We start from the raw sequence: 18511 nt of genomic DNA, 5'->3' as shown, positions 1-18511 counted from the left end.
CAAATATTGCCACCACATTATAAGAAGGGGGGGAAATAATTATACTTAAAGAACTTAAATGTAAACTATTTTTTTTCCTGGCTCCACAACCTCCTTATCCCTGATTTTTGGAGTAGAACTCACAACATACCACTCAAAGTTGAAGTAAAGCTGTTAGCTCAAGAAAAGTTGTGTAATCATGAGCCAAGAAGTCGATTTCTAATACTTAAGCAGCACTAAATAGGATGCAAATGCAGAGACAAAAATGTAATGATGTTTCTAATTAAAAGGACAGACATGAAAAGTTTTTTTGTGATTTACCATAGCACGCTGTACTGTCTAGCACTGACATTAGTATATAGCTAAAAGGCAAAAAAATACATTCTGAAAAATAACAGCACAGAAAATAATAACCTGATTAGCTACTGCAAGAAGATCTCACAGACTAATAATGGCATGACAAAGTAGCAACAATGGTGCATTGGAAGATCTGCAAAAAATACCATCACTCCACGCACACGTGGAAACGTATGACTAGTTTTTCTTTAAACCCCCCCCCCCAATTACTTGCATAGGGATTATTCTTTATACTATTTACGTTGTTCGTATTTTTTGTCATGGATTGCACCAGTGATGCTAAAACCAATTTTGTTGTATACATGATGTATAATGATAATAAAAGCTATACTACATTTGCCTACAAGCAAGAACTGGTGGGACCATAAAATAGATAAAGTAATGGATAATGAAAAAGCTAAACCGTTCTAGGACTTTAGAATTCAAGCAGGCAGATTATGTCATTTTATTATGTTATGCCGCATTATGTGTCAGACCTAACAATTGTCGGTAAGAAAGACAAAAAATTTTGGATAGTAGATATGGCAGTACCTGGAGATAGCAAAATATAAGAGAAGGACATGGAGAAGGTAACAAAATACAAAGATCTGCAAATGGAAATAGAACAACTGTGGCAAATGAAAGCAAAGATAGTGCCAATAATAATAGCGCCTTGGGTGCAATCCCAAAACAACTAGAGTACCACTTGAACACCACTGGCATTGACAAATTCACCATCAGTCAATTGCAAAAGTTGGCTTTACCTAAACAGCTTACAACTTGTGATGATATTTCTAACATCACCAAACATCTGCCTATCTCAGGTCCTTGAAAGGACTTGATAGGTGGATAAAAATGCCAAATCCAGTCTAAACAACTGGCTGACTACGACAGACTATAATAAAAGAAGAAATACCAACAAATTATTTTTATTTCTGAAGTTTATGGTGTGTGAACATTTATGTTTAAAGTGTGAATGTTTACCAAGTTTTAAATAACTTGTTCATTTCTTAGTGAGAACACTGGATATCATCTTTGTCCTAAGCAATTATTCTTTACAGATTATTGGTATTTTTTCTTGTACTTTCATACTATAAATCTGAGACTTTCAGCTGAATACCTATAGATGTTTATCTAGTCAGTGATGACAGACTTATAGTACTGCCCTTAATAGCACTTCATGTCCTCGATGTGATGACTTTCAAGAGATTGCACTATAGCAACATTCTGATTCCACTTAATTACAGTCAACAGACTAAAGGAACTCAGCCAAACAAGGATTTGCCTTGCTGAAAATGCCCATTTTATAGAAAGAGAAAGAGAAAACTGAGAACAAGTGAGTATCATGTTTGTACTGTTTCCCTGAAAATAAGACCCATGCACAATTTTTCAGGATGCTTGTAATATAAGCTCTACCCCAAAAATAAGCCCCAGTTAAGTTCATCAGCCCTTGGGGGCATGGCCAGCACAGGAGGTGGCGAATGCACAGGATCCGATAGTATCCAGCAGCAACTGAAGCCCCCGGCCCTAGGCTGCACAGGTGAGTCCTAAATGCTGTGACTGCCAGCCCAGCCCTCCAAGCAGCAGGCAGTGGCAGACACGTGGGAGGGAGGCACACAATCTGGCCCACTGGATGTGTCGCGTGGCTGCTCACCCACTCCGTACTACTATCTTTGTTTGCCCGCAGTTGTGACAGAACAAGTGGCCATACAGCACGTCTGGCAGGCCACATCACGGGCCTCCCCCTGCGCCTCTGCCTTTACCTATTGCTTGGAGGGCCGGTCCAACAGTTGCAGTGCTTGAACTCACCAGCGCTGCGTGGTCTGTGCAGCCCCAGAGCGCACCGGCGAAGGGGCCAGCGAGATGCAGCTGCTGCCGGACACTGTTAGCCCCTGTGCTCTCACCACCTCTTGTGCGTGTGCTGCGGGGGGGATGGGGGTGGGACACCGGGCTGGGGCTGGGCAGCAGGGGCTGGTCCCTTGCCATCACCCTGATACTGTGTTTCCTGGAAAATAAGCCCTAATGCTTTTTGGCTCCCTTTTGGAGCAAAAAAAAAAAAAAAAAAGAATATGACCAGATCTTATTTTTGGGGAAATAGTATGTACTGACTACATTTGCTAGGACATTTATTGATTTTATACCTCCGTAAGTACTGATAATAGTTCAAATGTTTTGGAAAGAAAGTAAATTACTGTATATTAATATAACTAATTTTATTGAGATTATGAACTAGAAAGTGACTCATTTGCAAATGAGTAATGAAGAAACAAAAGAGTGCTTGAAAATAAATTTACCTATGAACAGAATAGATTTGGATGCCATTTTGCAATTCAAAGAAGCCAAATTACTACTTACTGACACACAAATCTATTTAGGTATTTATCTATTCTTTTTTACTGTATTCTTTCTCCTTTATTTTTTCCCCATGAGATTACAACTCAGGTTGACCACACAGGTCTTTATACATCATCTCCACAGTATGACAAACCTGCTTGAGTTCATTTTCAATCTGTCTGATCTTCTCCATGATCTCAGAAAGCTCTTGCAGCTTATCCTGAATAAGCTTGTTATTATGGTCATAAACAGGAAATACACTTTCCTCCAATTTTTCTGCCAAGCTTGAAACCTTTGAAAGAAAAAGAAAGTTAAACTGAACTTGGCACACTTCTTAAATAGTAATTAATATGTCCACTTACGATAAATGATAATGTGACTAACTGTTCACAGAGTAAACAAAAATCTGGTGAAGTAATAGGCAGAGTATAGCAAACAGGAACAACTGGGTTGTGCATGCTTCAAATAATCAGAAAGCTGGTATATTTCTTGACTTGGAAGCTGTGTGCTATGATATAATGTGACAATCATGTATTTGTACTAAGTTCGGCATCAATATAGTGATCACTGGGAAGCCAGGCTGCCCAAGGAGAGGTGAACTTGCTCAGGTCAAAGATTCCTTTGTGATGTGTGCACAGCCCTAATAATTATTAGAATTCAGATTGATATTGTAGTGAGCATGTAATTGCCCTTGCAGCTCTCCTGCTTTTACCACTATTGTGATGTATTTTTGCTGTTTATATCGGATGTTCAGCTATGCTTTAATAGAGAATAATATAAGACAAAATAACAGGGTTGAAAAGATTCGTGGAGGTCTTCTATTCTTGAAAACCTCCAGTGATGGAGGACCCAGAACTTCTGAAGGCAAGCCAGTCCACTGATCAATTGTTCTCACTGGGAAGCAATTCTAGATAGGATCTCTTTTTAACAATCTTCCACCTGTTATTCCTTGTCCTGCCCTCAGGTGCTTTGGAAAATAGGTTGACCCCCTCTTCTCTGACAGCCCCTCAAGTATTGGAAGACTGCTATTAAGTCACCCCTAAGTCCTCCTCTTCACTAAACTAGACATACCTAGTTCTCTCAACTGTTCATCATGTGGTTTAGCCTCCAGATCCCTTATCTTTGTTGTTCTTTCTGCATTCTTTCAAAGGTCTCAACATTTTTTTAATATCATGGTGACCAGAACTGTACACAATATTCTAAATATGGACTCACTAATACAGTACAAAGCAGTTCTATCATTTCACATTATCTTGATACTATCCCTCTATTGATGCAGCATAGGCCTGCATTGGCTTTTTTGGCAGCTGCAGCAAGCTGCTGGTCCATACTTAAGTGATAGTCCACTAGGACATCTAGATCCCGCTCACAGTTATTACTATTGAGCCATGTACTTCCTATTCTATACTTGTGCATTTGGTTTTTCGTGCCTACATATAGGACCATACTTTGAAGTTGAAATTCATTTTGTTGGAAAGGGCCCAGGGTTCAAGTCTGCCAAGATCCTTCTGAATCTTGAGTCCAAAGTGTTAGCTATTCTATCTAACAGTATCATTTGCAAATTTGATGAGTCCCCCTTCTATCCCCGCATCTAGATCATTTATGAAGATGTTAAAGAGTACTGGGCATAAGAGAGAACTTTGAGGTAACTCATTGTATGATTCCATCCATGCAGATGTAGTTCCATTAAAGACTATATGCCGAGTGTGGTAGGACTGCAAATGCTTCTGCTGGTGGTCCTTTCTATCCCACATTGTTCTATTTTAGCTAGGGTGTACTTTCAGTTAAAGTCTAATGAAGTCTAAGTAAACTATGTCCCACAGCATTTCACTGATCCATTAATATAGTCATTGTCAAAGAAGTAAATAAGAGTTGTCTGGCATGATCTGATTTTAACATACCCATGCTGGTTTCTGGAAATTGCCTTGCTCATTTCTAGATGCTCACAAATCTGCCACTTGATTATATTTTCCAGGATATTCCAGGAGAGCACTGCTATTTATTATTTACATATTTTTATTTTTGATTATTGAATTTTAAGCTATGTTTTACTACATTGCTGCATACTGTATTATGTTCAGTGGAAAGGTGAGATATAGAATTCATATATAAATTACTTAAACTGAGGAACTATTGCTTAGCAAAGGCCAACTTTATTAAATCATAAAATTGAGTTGTAAGAATTCAGAATGTTAACAAAGAAGCAACAGGGTTTAATACTGCAATCTTAAAGGGAAACCACATTTAAAATAATTTCTGAAGTAATTCAAACTGATTATATAATATAAACAATTCACATCCTATTGAAGTTTATAACTATGGAAATAGAGAGGACAATTGTATAAAAATATCTGAATCTTTTCTCAGGCTGTAAGAAGTTAAAAATAATAACATTAGAAAAATAGATTAGCTGTGATTAAGATTCTTTTGACAGGAAATATATCTAAACAAAAAAGCAAGCTCCTTTAATATATATATTTGTTAATTGAACTAAATGCTATTGATTTAATATTCTGTCTTTGAATACTTGAAGAGCCTTTATTTTAATATATATTATATGCATTTTTGCTCCAGCTTGCCTCTAAAATAATACACATTTATTAAAGCAAAATATCAAAATATATAACTGATATGTGAAGAAACAGGTGAAAAATAGAAGAAATGCACCAAATGGAATAGGTAGAAGAGTGAATAATGTGTGACAATGACTAGAAGGATTCCAGGAACAGGTAATAAAACATAAAATAGGTAATATTTCTAGCTATCTAAAATAACCTCAAATTTAGCTTGATTCTTAGGTGAGGAGTTCAGGTTGCTTTCTTGGCAAAAATACAGAAGTAGTTATTATTAATTTCTGCTAGGTTTTTTTTTTTAATAGCATCAAATGTTTTTAATTCAATTGTTTCAGCTGGAAAGAATAGTTGTGACTTTGCCAACAGTTCCAGAATGTTCCAAGTTCAAAAGAGATGCTTCAAGCTTGGGAATACCAGAACAACTTCAGAAATGTCTTAATTAGATTGGAATTAGATTTATCCAAAGTCAAAATAGCTATTTTGAATATGAAAATGTTTATGACTTTTTAAAAAAGATTTGCCAGTCTAATGTACAGCCAGAGAATTTCCTAATGATTTCCTCTTCATGTTCTAACCAGATTAAATCATGCTTAATTTTTATAAATTTAGTCATGTTGTGATGGTGCTGCCATCATTTTGATTAAAAGCAGAAAGATAATGAAGAAATGAATAATTTGGAAAATTAAATTTAATAATTATGTTCTATTTCTCAAAACTTCTGAATGTTTTCACCACCAAATTTGTTCTTATTTTACCTTCATCAGAAGACTTTCCCTGAAGTTGTTCATGAGTACATGGTCTTTCTTCCTATTCTCATTAATCTTATCAATTAGTTGCTGTGTTCTTTCCTGAAGACTTTCAATAGTTGAATCTAGGGCTATAAAGTAATTTGAGGCTTTGCTATCTGGTCTTCCTCCGCTTACATTTGCATTGGGAAGAACTGTTTTAGGAGAATCTTTCCTATATTTTCAGAAAAATAAAAAATGAAATATCTTACGGTATAAAATTAATAGTTTCTGTGCATAGGGATATGGTAGAACTGATTATATCACAAGTAAAATTATTTTCATAATGAAGTATGGAAATTACAATAATTATGGAGCTTCTTGAATCTATATGCAACTCACATGCCAGATCTAGTCCAAGAAAATTTGGTTTGACTCCCATTTCACTTCACCATATTCAAAACAATGGAAGCCAATGGATTGCAGAAAATAGTATTTCATATAATTTTCATGTTACTTCTTCAGTTTTTTTATTAACAAAATGATATTGTACCAATACAACAATTAAATCAATTTTTAAATGTCATAAATAATTTCTTTCCATTAACAATTTTGTTTACTTTCATCTGTTTTTCCAGAGCCTACTTCTGACTGTATATGTTTCCTTTGAATTAAGTAGAGCTACATTCCATCAGGCATAAACTTAACTAATTCATTTGATTTTATACTGTCCAGTAGATTTATGTAGTCATATCCCATTAAAAAGGGGAAACATTTTAAGGACCTTCTTGTCCTTACGATACAAAAGAAAAACGTGACCAATTCTCTCAATCCATAATGTTAAAAATTCTAACTTTCCTTTCTAGAATGCTACTTTCATTTGAGATAATAACTTGTTTGTGTCCTATGTCTGCTTTTTTATTCACGGTAGTATTTAATCCTTATCCTATTTTTATTCACATAACAAATTGGGGGTAGACTGCATCACATCTTCATTTTCTTAAATTGTCAGGAGGATTTGGAAAGACACCTGTCTCTGTTATAGAATGCTATTATCCAAATAGACAAAATTGCATAAGAATAGTTATTCCAACTGCATTCATATTTCATACTAATCCCTAATACAGTCTGTTTGTAGCATACATTGGTTATGTGAAACTAACCATTGCAAATTATAAACCAGACTATGGTTTAAATCGTTATTCAAACAACACATTAACACATATGAACAAGCTCAATATAAGACAGCAAGCACATCATCTCTAAAATGTCGTTTTAGTTGCATTGGGCACAAACCTGCATCATCAATAATACTTTAGGTGGTTGTAGCTACTATTACTGTTACATATTTCCTCATAGATGCAAGATTGTAAGTTTTGGTAAAAAAATCAACCTTTTGGGGGAAATCTATTCATAGATAGTATGGGTCATGATATCCATTTTGGATTCACATTTGACTGTTGAAGATTTTAAAGCTTCACAATACTTTTTAAATCATACCTTAATGGATTATCACTTAATTCATTTCTTTCTGAATTAGTGAAGAATAGATTGTTTGATTTATCTTGTTCTTGCTCTGGCTCTTGGAACTGAAATTCTTGAGTAGACATAATAGCCTTTAAGGATGAGGAAAAGAGATGTCATCAGAAGGCAGTTAATTTACATTTTTGTTAATCATGCTATTGTATCAGTTTTTTGCAAAAGCCAAAAATAATTGATAAAATTTTATATAATCCTTTTAATGTAGTTTAATTATACCGTAACTTGATTTCAAATATGTTGAACACAATAGTTTCTGGACACATGTTGAGCTTTACATGATAGAAATTCCATTTCATATCAAAGGGTTTTTTATAATTGTGATTTTTTCCATTACTCTCTGAGAAACTGCTTCGATATTTTGACAGCAGTCATCTTTATTTCTGTGACAAGGTTTCCACCCATTCACTCATCCATAAACACAAAGGGATGCTCTTAGAATTGCTGAAATTGACAAAATGGGCAGTTAAGATTATGAATTCTCAAATTGATTTCCAATGACCAATTTGTAGCAGTCAGTCTCCATCATTTTTCTAAAGACATCAGATCCTGTATACTTCAGGGTTGTAATAAAAAAACAAAACAGAGGTGTGTGAATGGATGCCAACGTAAGGGAACGTTATGCTAAGACAAGCATAAGTGGAAGCCCCCAGATTTTCTTCTTCAAAACTTGAAAATAACAACATAAAGTAGCCTAGTGAATAGCTAGTGGGATGGAATTGATAGATTTTAAAACTCAAAGGCATAGGAAATATCTGTTTAAACACTTCCTCAGTCATCAAACTGGGCAACCACTAACTTTCAGACTACCATTAAGCAGTATTAAATGCCACTCTCCATTTTCTTAAAGATATGTCTTTTTTTAAAAAAAATCACACACTATTTTTTACTTAGAATATTGATAATGCAGGCAGTCCTTATTTAGTGACTGCCTTGCTTAACAACCATTCACAGTTATGGCAGTGATGAAAAAATAGCTTTACAACCAATCCTTGCATTTACGAACTTTATAGGTCTGTAAAGCAAAGGAAAGCTGAAGTAAGTATAAGCACAGTGAGAGTTTCAGTTGGCAACTGCTTCGCTTAATTACTGTATTGCCAGATCTAACTGTAGTCACTAAATAAGAACTACCTGTAAATTCAGAAGAATATGTTACAAATTCATATTGTATAAACAGCTGTGTGTGTATATGTTTGCATGTCCTTGCGTGCCCTTTAACAATTCCTGGCAATTGCCTGGACTGGTCACTGCAGTTTTCTTGGCAAGATTTTTCACAAGGGCAAATTGTTGCCTCTTTCCTAGACCTGAGAGAGAATGACTGGCCCAAGGTCAGCCAGATGATTTTATGTCTCAGGCAGGACTAGAACTCAAGGCCTCCTGATTCTAGCCTGATACCTTCAACCACTACGCCAAACTGGCTATAATGAACAACTTGACCATAAGGGTTAAAATTTAAAACAAATAAAATAAAAAAAGTAACATAACATTCAGATAGACTCTGAAGAGGACAGAATTCCACAGAAAAATGACCTTGTACAACTTCTATCTCTCCTTCTGTGTGTGTGTGTGTGTGTGTGTGTGTCTGTGTCTGTGTCTGTGTGTGTGTGTAGATTTATGTGGGAGGAAAAGTTATGGTTTACCTTCTTTGACTTTCTGCCCTATTTTGAATAAGGTCTAACAGATTCTGCCCTGAGGAGAAATTATTCCCTTCCCCCTTTCCCCTCACAATAGTTGCAGATGTGGGAGGGGCCTGTGAGTTTAAAGAAATCAAACATCTGATGCATCTTCTAAGAAGGATGCCTCCATTAGCCTTCTTTAAGCTCAGTGTCTGAAGCCTTTTGTCTCCATTAGCCTCCCTCAACCTCATGTCCCCCAGACATCTTAGACTCCAATTCCTATGTTCCCCAGCCAGTACTTCTGTGTGAAGATAGGTATTTGAATCCAACACCTCTTGAGGGTAGCTCCTTGGAAAAGCTGGCACATGTTTTCTTTTGAGAAATGGGCCTGCCTCAAACAAGCAGGTTATGTATCTCAGAGAAAGCTGATAGCTGAAAGCTCCTTTTCCAACTACAGTATGATGATGTTTTAGTGATAGGCATAAACTTTTGAAAGCTAAATTCACTTTATCAAATCAAATGGAATTGTAAAAGTATATGCCTTTTAATAAAGCGTGTTACAGTAGCTGGAAGAGGGGCTACCAGACTCCTGCTTACTTGCTACCAGCAAGACCCCAGGCTAGAAATCAGGAGACAGAATTCTAGTTCTGCTTGAAGCACGAAACTAGGTGGATGACCCTGGGGCAGTTTCTATTAGCCCTGGAAAAAAGAAGACAATAGCAAACCATTTCTGAAAAATCTTGTAAAAAATACCCTGCAGGGACTAGTCCATGCAGTTGTCTTTTTTTCAAGGCACAGGAACAAATGCTGACTAGAGGCCCCCTAGAACAGAATATTGTAGCTCAGGATTGAACTGTAGGGTCCTTGGTGCTCTCTGTGCACTGATGATGTTACCTAGTTTGGTAATGAAACATCTGCAAGAAAACAACCAAAGTCAGGGAGCACCAAGGTCCCCAGAGATACCCCTAGATGGCAGCAACAAGAGACAAAAAAAAGAAAAGTCTGTGCTATCATCTGGTTGTCCTTTGAAATTTTGTAATCCAGATCTGATGCTGAGGCAACTTCCTGGCACTGCTTCTTCCCACTTGTTCAAGAGAGCCTCCTGAGCTACTTCTGTTGCTGTCCTTTTTCCCCAGAGCAATTTGTTTGTGTAGTCTCTGGCCATTAGAACAAATCTGTTTTCTCATATCTAGCCACTAGCTCTTCAACTGTTGAGTAACATTGGGATGGGAAGCTGTCTGCCCTGGGATCCAAACTCTGGGTTTCTTCATTTCAAAAACACCTGACACCTTGGGCAGATTGCTAAATGGACAATGGTTTATAATGGAAAGCTGGAAAGAATGTAGTTTTAAGGCTCTTGTTAATTTAACTTTGCTGCCAGCCTGCAGGCACACCTCATCCCTGAGTGAGATACACCTGTCAGGCACATTGTCAAGTTAGCTCCTTATTTTGTTGGAGAAAGTCCAATTCTTTAAAAGAAAAGGGCAGAAGTTCACATAATAGCTGATAAAGAGTAGGCTTCTATTCCTCATTAGTCCCCTGATTAATACTTGAAATTCCAAAGATGCTAGAGAAGCAGGAATTTTTGCTCCCCCCGAAATGCTTATTTCTCTAGAAATAGAAAATAGAAAATATCTAACCAATAATTTATGTTATATTTTTAAATTCTAGTTTGCTGTATTGTGCTATCCCACAGGTATAAATCCATTCATATGAAATTTATTCATATAAAAATGTGAAATATTAAAGTAAAATAATTTCCTGTGATCTTTAATTTGAAACCTGTAATATCTTTTTAGAGATACTGGCAGGAAGTCCTTCATTTGTGGTAAATTAGTGCTGTCTTGTGAGCTATCCAGAACACTGTACTTTCTTTAGGTTTTTCTTTCTTTTTTTTACTAATTGATCACCTATTATTTCTGTAATCTGAGCTTCAAGATTATAGTATCTCCTAGAGATGGAAGGAAGGACAGTACTATCAATATTTAAAGTTGACATATGAAACAATTAAATAAGAGGCGATAATAATCTATAGTAACACATTTAATTCAGAAGGAGAAAGACTGAATTCTGTAAGATAAAGCAATGAGATCATAGAATGGCAAGGAAACAGGATGTTTAACAAAGTGATTATCTTCTTTGTCAATTCTACCATCTTTGGCTCCAAGCCTCATTGGCGTCCTCCCATCAATAGCCAGCGGGGTGGGGGGGAGAGGAAGCAAGGGACCAAATGGGCAATAAACATGTATTAGGCTAGTGCTGGGAAATTGGGAGGGGTGGATTGACAGTTGAGGAAGGCTAAGGATGCTTTGATCCAGTTCATGTCAGTCTTCATGGACACCAAGAGGCCAGAGATTTGTGGCCTCTTGGTGTGGTTTCCGACGTCCTTATATAGTCAGTTGGTGCCATCACTGACTATTGGGGGCAAATCATTGGCCCCCACGGAGAGGGCACGCAACTTGGGCGTCCTCCTGGATTCACGGCTGAGTGCGGTCGCGCGGGTGGTAATGGGAGCGACATGGCGCTCCCATGTAACACCCCTCCTGCGCGAGCTGCACTGGCTCCCGGTGGTCTTCCGGGTGCGATTCAAGGTTTTGGTTACCACCTTTAAAGCGCTCCATGGCTCAAGACCTGGGTACTTGCTGGATCGCCTACTACCACCAATAGCCTCCCACTGGCCGGTACGCTCTCATAGAGAGGGGCTCCTCCGGGTGCTGTCGGCCAAACAATGTCGACTGGCGGCCCCCAGGGGGAGAGCCTTCTCTGTGGGGGCACCTACTATCTGGAACGAGCTCCCCCCGGAGATATGGTGGATCCCGGATCTGCGCACCTTCCGCCGCGCTCTAAAGCCCTTTTTATTTCACCAGGCAGGCCTGGCCTAACTTTCTCCCTCTTTTTAAACAATTTTAATATTTTAATATTTTTACTCCTCAAAGTTTAAATTTGTTTTAAATTGATTGGGGTTTTAATCTGTCGGCCAAACTATTTAATTCGATTTTATTTCTCTTTTTTAAAATTTTGTATGTATGTATTTTATTGTTGGCTGTTCACTGCCCTGAGTCCTTCGGGAGTAGGGCGGTATACAAATCAAATAAAAGTAAAGTAAAGTAAAGATGCTTGGTAATAGAATGCCAATTGCTCCAAACACCGAACATTTCCAAAACACCTAGACATCCACCCATTGGCTGAAAGTGGATTGGTCAAGGGGAGAAGGTCAGATTGAATGGAGAAGCCTGTATGATTTCATATTGGAATTTTAGTTCTAGCCTGATTGTACTAGGCTTAGGACCTGGTTATTTACGGGACCGCCTACTACCACCAATAGCCTCCCACCGGCCAGTACGCTCTCATAGAGAGGGACTCCTCCGGGTGCCGTCAGCCAAACAATGTCAACTGGCGGCCCCTAGGGGGAGAGCCTTCTCTGTGGGGGCACCTACCATCTGGAATGAGCTCCCCCCGGAGATACGGAGGATCCCGGATCTGCGCTCCTTCCGCTGTGCTGTGAAGACCTTTTTATTCCATCAGGCGGGCTTGGCCTAATTTCTTCCCTTTTTAAATATGTAAATTTTAATCTGTTTTTAAATTATTGGGGTGTTTTAATCTGTCTGGGCCAAAATGATTTAATTTGATTTTATCTGGTTTTTAAATTTTTTGTATTTATGTATTTTATTGTTGGCTGTTCACCGCCCTGAGTCCTTCGGGAGTAGGGCGGTATACAAATCAAATAAACCTAAACCTAAACCTAAACCTACTATAGCCAGCATCTTCTAGTAAAAAAATAAATCACTTCACCCAAATGGAGTCCAGGGTCTTTCTTTCCTAAGGGTTCTGACTGAGGCAGGTTTGACAGCTCTGGAGAAATAAGCAGAGACAATGTTTTGAACTGAAGAAAGAAAGGAATCACCTTGTCTTTGCTGTTTCATCAGAGTTCTGGTTCTTGAAAGTCAGTGTCAGATGGATCTCCAATAGAAGGCAAGGAAGACAGAGGGTTTCTATCAATACTGTTTTGTTCATGCTCTTTAGATTCTTAAAATCATGGAGCTAGAGACAAGATCAAATGGTGCTTTCTTTGCCTAATTCTGGATGCAACTGTTTAGATGTGTTTTGGAGACCCAGTAAGGCTGTGTTTCTAGTTTAAGAAGGCAATATACTGGAAGGCTTTGAGTCATCTGTAACACACTAGGACCCAGCAACCTCCTAGGAGTTGTACTCCAAGTCTAACTCAGTGAAGGATTGTGACACGCAGCTGCCTGGATGAAGGTCACATTAGCTGGACTCAAGTCTAATTTCAGAGGTGAGGAAAGATTCTGGCTTCAGAAATGTCAGAGGTTTCTCTCCGAGATAAGCAAAATGTTGGCAAATCAGAAGGAATAGCTCAAATCTGGGCAGTTCTTCTGAATTATTTCAGCTATGGGAGGAGATTTAAAAAAAAGATAAAAGGAGAGCATGGGCTGGCAAAACAAGAGAGGTAGCTTTTCCTTTTTATAAAATATTAATAAAACAGGTAATCCTATTTTGGAAAAAATGAATAGAAAGCAGGAAAAGGGAGAACAAAAAGAGAAGAAAGGGGGAAGATTGGGTCAGGTGTCTGGGATGGCCTTTGTTTCTAGCCTGAACAATAAGAGGTATCACAAGATTTGATGATCCTAAAGATTTACCAGACTCTTTTATTAGGATAAGTTTAAAGGAATAGCTGATAAGTCTTGACAAACGTATGCCTATTGTTTTGACTAATAAAAGGAATGATTCATGATGATTTCTTGGGTCTGACAATATTATCTTTTGCAGATAAGATCTTGCTACTCTACTATTGTTTTGCCACAACTCAGCAAACAACAAAGTACAAGAAAATATTAGCCTGCAAGATGATCCTTGGGTGCTTTTTAATATAATTTTCCCTCTGTTATTACCAGATGGAGGCGGGGTTCCTAGAAGGACTATAGTTCCTTCAAGAAGGAAGATTTTTTTTAGTGCATAAGGACACCAATTTTGATTAGAAACATGAATTGTGCATTGCAGTTTTTAACTTTTTGCCTTCCTTGTAGCATTAAGTTTGCACAATAAATAAATAATATGTGCCTTACCAATACAGTCTTGAGCTTTCCTTTGCCAGTTGGGCCCACAATAATTGCTGATGTCATTGTTCCATCTTGTTTTAGGTCTCTTGTGGACGCTTTTTATTAAGTGTGGGATCCATTCTGACTATGCATATGTATGTATGTATGTATGTATGTATGTATGTATGTATGTATGTATGTATATGTATCAATGTAAAAAAAATCTTCAAATCCATTTCTAGTCTGTTACCTTAACCACTATACCGAACTTGTTTTTGCACAAACATTTTCCAAATTGGAAGTGCAATTAGACAGCAAATCATATAACAGGATGAATGCTACGTCCCTAGAAGACAGGTGGCAGCAGCAGAAACTACCAAGTTTCCAAAAAGATAAGGAATGTTATAGTGGGCAGCAGATCCAGCATATGAAGATCCAGGAGCTTCTTGGAGAGGAAGTTTGGGGAAATCCTCAGAATGGTTAGGGAAAAAATGCATTCGGACCTTTCTTCTCTTTTAGTTTAACAGCCCAAGCGAGCCAATTGCTATGATTTCTCATCTAACGCTGTACTGGGTTTTTTTTTTTCGAGAGCTAAGCTAAATCCACCGATAAGGGAACTCTTCAATGACATCACAAAGTAGGTGGAGCCTTTCCTCCGGGTTTCCCCGGCATGTCTTCTACCAGCTTTTCAGATGGAGGAAGGCGAGCTAAGCCTACCGTTTCTTAATCTCTCGCGCTGCCTGACTTCTATCGGGGGAGAGCGCTTTGCCGCTTTCTAACTGCTGCAACTGCAAAACTTGAAGAAGACCGCTCGAGCGCCTTCGAGGTGGAGAAATCCCGCCACTCCGGTGAGGTTTGGGGAGGGGAGGGGGGAAGAGACATTTCGTAACCGTGCAGCCTGCGAATACAAACCTTGCGCTATGGGCATCAAGGAAGAATTATGGTAGGGTGTTCAGATGTTTCTGGACCTCTCTTCAAGTTACGCATAAGTATTACTGGGAGAACCGGCTTTGCATCTGCTCGCTGGCTGGAACGGGCCCCCAAGGACAGGGGAACCCATTGGCTGCTCTGGCTTGGTGAATGTTTTCGAAGAGCTGCTTGGATCTCTTTGAACGAAGCTTTTTCTGCCCGTGTATTGACAGAGATAAACCAAAGCTGATCATTGAGGATTATTCATTTAGAAGGGTCAGATCTGGAACACCAGTTGCGTTGGCATGTTTAAACCATAACTGCGTAAGGACTAAAACAACCAGAGAAAAGGGCAGCTATTTTAAGGTTTGTAAATCTTAATATGCTTGGAGGCTTAGGAGAAAAGGAATGGGATTCCACAAAGCCCTTGCTCTTTGCTCAGCAACCTTACTGACATTAACTAAGACAGCCAGGATAGTATTTTTCAGCAAATGAAAATTTGGTTGTTTTCAATAAATAGGCACCTTGTGAGCATTTTTTAAAGCCATAAAATACTGCTGAAAAGACATGAATAGCACTGAATCACTCAGATGTAATATTTGTAATAAAAAAGGAGCAAAACATCACTAACATGAGCTGTAGATATATAAATAACATAAGGACACAAACTTTTTAGCATTAGGTCACTCACCAAATATTTTTAGTGGTTTCCTTAATCTATAGAATCAAACCCACCACCTTGCCCCCATGTTAGGGGGAAATAAACATTTTTGTTTGACAATGGCAACAACCTGCAAAATATAATTGTTTTGGAATAGACCTTAATTCTTGGCAAAGCCTACAAAATTCAGTGTTACCAGAAGTGGCAGGCTCAATCACTGGCAATAAGCCACCTCTGTCTACATATTATAAAAGTTTATAAGCAGACCCAGAGCATTTTCCTCACTATTAAATTATTTTAGAGAATTCATACATATTGGGGATCAAGGAAAAGAGCTTCCAAGTCAGGATATTTCCAGATGGATCAAAGTGATAACTCTTTAGGGAATTAAGATCTAATGTGTACAAACAACTGGTCAGGCTCAGTTAGACTGACTAGAGTATAAAATAATTACTTGTTCATTAACAGTGATCTGTTGTATAAATAACAAATTCAAATGGCAGGATAAATGTAATGAAGTGGACACAAGTTCATGGAAGCATATATATATACTTGCTGTTTTGTAAAGTGCAACAGGGCTTGGCAATTAATTATGCCAGAGTGAAAGGATTTGGATATAATTTTTGCAGGTGCTTAAGGACAGCAAATAATTGATAGTATTAACCATAAGGGAAAAAAGTATTATCTTATGTGTAGTTGTAAATTGTCCAGGAAAGGTAAGAATAAGTAAACAAAAGTAACACAATTTTCTGAAATGGGAGCTTCAACTAAATTCCTGATAACTTGTGTGCTGATCTTTAAACTCCCTTAATTCCACATCAAAACAGGTATTCTGGTTGTGGATTATATGAGCTAAAGTACTTCATTTCAGGAGGCCAACTGGGCTGAGACAGATTGCTGTAGGAAACTATATTATTCCCCCCCATAAATTGAATTTCTTACTAACCCATCTGCACCAATCTGCAATATAATACTTTCATTGTTTGATGTAGGACACCTTATTGTTCAGGTCCTCTAGTTGCCTACTTTCTCCCTCTGCTTTCCCATGGCAAATAACCTGTAGAGCACACCTAGGAGGGGATGTTGGGTGGAGGCTTTGAGGAAACAGATATTCCCCACTTCAAGCTTAGAAGGCATTTCACTGGGGATGGAGGACAGACGGTAGATAACCCCGGGTAATCCCATAAAGACTCATTGTCATATTCCTGTAGGAGAAGAGCTGTGCTGTTCTATGGTAGTAAAAAATCAGGCATTTGGTAGCAAAAATTGAAATAAATTTTCATTTAAAAGTATTAGTTTTTGGGAGCCAACTTTATCAATAATTGCAATATTTATAGCAATACTTATAGGGAGAACACTAGATTAGGAAATTCAGATTACAAGAGTGCATAAAACACTTTAAAGACTTGTAATGGCTACCTTGATTAATTGCTAACCAAATCAATTCAATCCAGTTTTCAAGAGTGCCAAATACAATGAACCATAACTTATCCCAAATGAATTTACAAAACACCCTAGGCAACCATGTCATTTGCAAAGCACTGACAGAACTGATGTTGAAGACTAACCAGATTAATACAACAGATTGTATTAAATTTGCATCTTCCTTTTGGTATGAACATATTAAATAACTGGTGGGTACTCTACCACTTAGTTTTCCTGCCACCTAGTTGAAGTTGCTCTATTAAAGGGTACAGAAATGTCCCCCAAATATTAGAATATTAAAGAGAATTAGTGAGCTTGAGCATGATTAGCACAAAATGGTTGTGTTAATTCTTTAATTCTTTATTAGTTCTTACAGATTGTCATATGAAGAGAAGCAGCAGGGTATAACTACTACAGTATTTGTTTTTGTAACTTAAAACTCCCTATAGGTCCTGTTTGAATCTAAAGACATTCATAAAAATATAGATGATGCCAGATACTTTGCTAAATATCAATGGCACATAGAGCATTTGAGGTAGAGTATATATAGCACAAAGCAACAAATTTACCTTCTTGTAGCAGGATTTTGCACTGCTTTATCCATCATATTGGAATACTGCATCCAATTCTGGTCACCATAATACAAAAGAGATCCTAGAAAGAGTGCAGAAAAGAACAACAAAGTACAGAGAAGAGCAACAAAGATTATAAGGGATCTGGAGACTAAACCATATGATGAATGGTCTAACAAAGAGAAGGACTAGGGATAATATCATAATGGTATTTCAAAACAACTTTTTAATGAAAATATCCTGAACACATGGTTAGAAATCCAAACGAGCTCATCAGCCCCAAATTCCTGATATGGGGAAACAATTTGACAAATCCATGGTTTATGTCAAGCTACTAATAACCAAGCATGATCCATACTAATCAAAACATATTACTTCTTGCTTATGTTTCAGATCCTCAAAGGCTGTGCAGTCTCCTTTCACAAGCAGCCAGATTCAACATTGCCAGAGTATGGAACTTGCCTCACAGATACAGCTAACAAACATCAGCATCTCAAATCATACAGAGACCATGGCTCTTCTATCTCAGTATTCCTCTTCCTCTGATGAGCAGCCCCTTTACAGTGACTACCAGCCTCCATCTCTTGATTTCATCCCTGTGCCCAAGGCTGTGCTTTATATGCTCATGGCTGTTATGGTGATAGTGAGCGTGGCCTATGCTATTGTTGGTCATTTAATCAAGGACCTGGCTCATGACCTAGCAGGTAAGGACAGTGCTGCTGAGGCAACCACTTTAAGATGTACAGCTTTTAAATGCAAGTTCTATTGCAAAAAGCTAAGTTCAT

General features: G+C 37.9%; 1 protein-coding gene and 1 long non-coding RNA gene across 6 annotated transcripts; one reads left to right on the top strand and one right to left on the bottom strand.

Moving 5' to 3' along the window:
- Positions 1–750: 750 nt before the first annotated feature.
- On the bottom strand, positions 751–18468 carry SYCE2 (synaptonemal complex central element protein 2). 4 transcript variants are annotated; one of them, XM_087888566.1, is made up of 5 exons: positions 18102–18468; positions 17724–17808; positions 7448–7563; positions 5978–6182; positions 751–2941 (listed from the first exon to the last, which is right to left on the bottom strand). In XM_087888566.1, the coding sequence occupies exons 3-5, from the start codon at positions 7555–7557 to the stop codon at positions 2747–2749; spliced, it is 510 nt and encodes a 169-aa protein (XP_087744692.1). In that variant the 5' UTR covers positions 7558–7563; positions 17724–17808; positions 18102–18468; the 3' UTR covers positions 751–2746. The 4 variants fall into 4 exon arrangements, with proteins under 4 accessions (XP_087744692.1, XP_087744693.1, XP_087744694.1 ...); XM_087888567.1 differs by lacking the exons at positions 17724–17808; positions 18102–18468 and adding an exon at positions 13007–13093; XM_087888568.1 differs by lacking the exons at positions 17724–17808; positions 18102–18468 and adding an exon at positions 9127–9249.
- Positions 13227–14185, top strand: LOC132709524 (uncharacterized). 2 transcript variants are annotated; one of them, XR_009620559.2, is made up of 2 exons: positions 13227–13396; positions 13891–14185. It is a non-coding gene; the product is annotated as an uncharacterized LOC132709524 (long non-coding RNA). The 2 variants fall into 2 exon arrangements; XR_009620558.1 differs by lacking the exon at positions 13227–13396 and adding an exon at positions 13406–13570.
- Positions 18469–18511: the final 43 nt, after the last annotated feature.

Source organism: Pantherophis guttatus, chromosome 2 (assembly GCF_059756535.1).
Source record: "Pantherophis guttatus breed Tessera chromosome 2, ASM5975653v1, whole genome shotgun sequence".
NCBI classification, from domain to species: Eukaryota; Metazoa; Chordata; class Lepidosauria; order Squamata; family Colubridae; genus Pantherophis; species Pantherophis guttatus.
The sequence above is the reverse complement of the archived record's forward strand: the minus strand, read 5'-3'. Positions and strand labels throughout refer to the sequence as shown.

Bases quoted from the DNA above. Each gene is read 5' to 3' on its own strand.
- SYCE2 (XM_087888566.1), bottom strand. From the start codon at position 7,557: ATGTCTACTCAAGAATTTCAGTTCCAAGAGCCAGAGCAAGAACAAGAT. The intron at 6,183-7,447 runs GTATGATTTAAA...CTGAAAATATAG, and splicing joins TTAAGTGATAATCCATTAAG to GAAAGATTCTCCTAAAACAG. The intron at 2,942-5,977 runs GTAAAATAAGAA...TTTCTTTCAAAG, and splicing joins GGGAAAGTCTTCTGATGAAG to GTTTCAAGCTTGGCAGAAAA.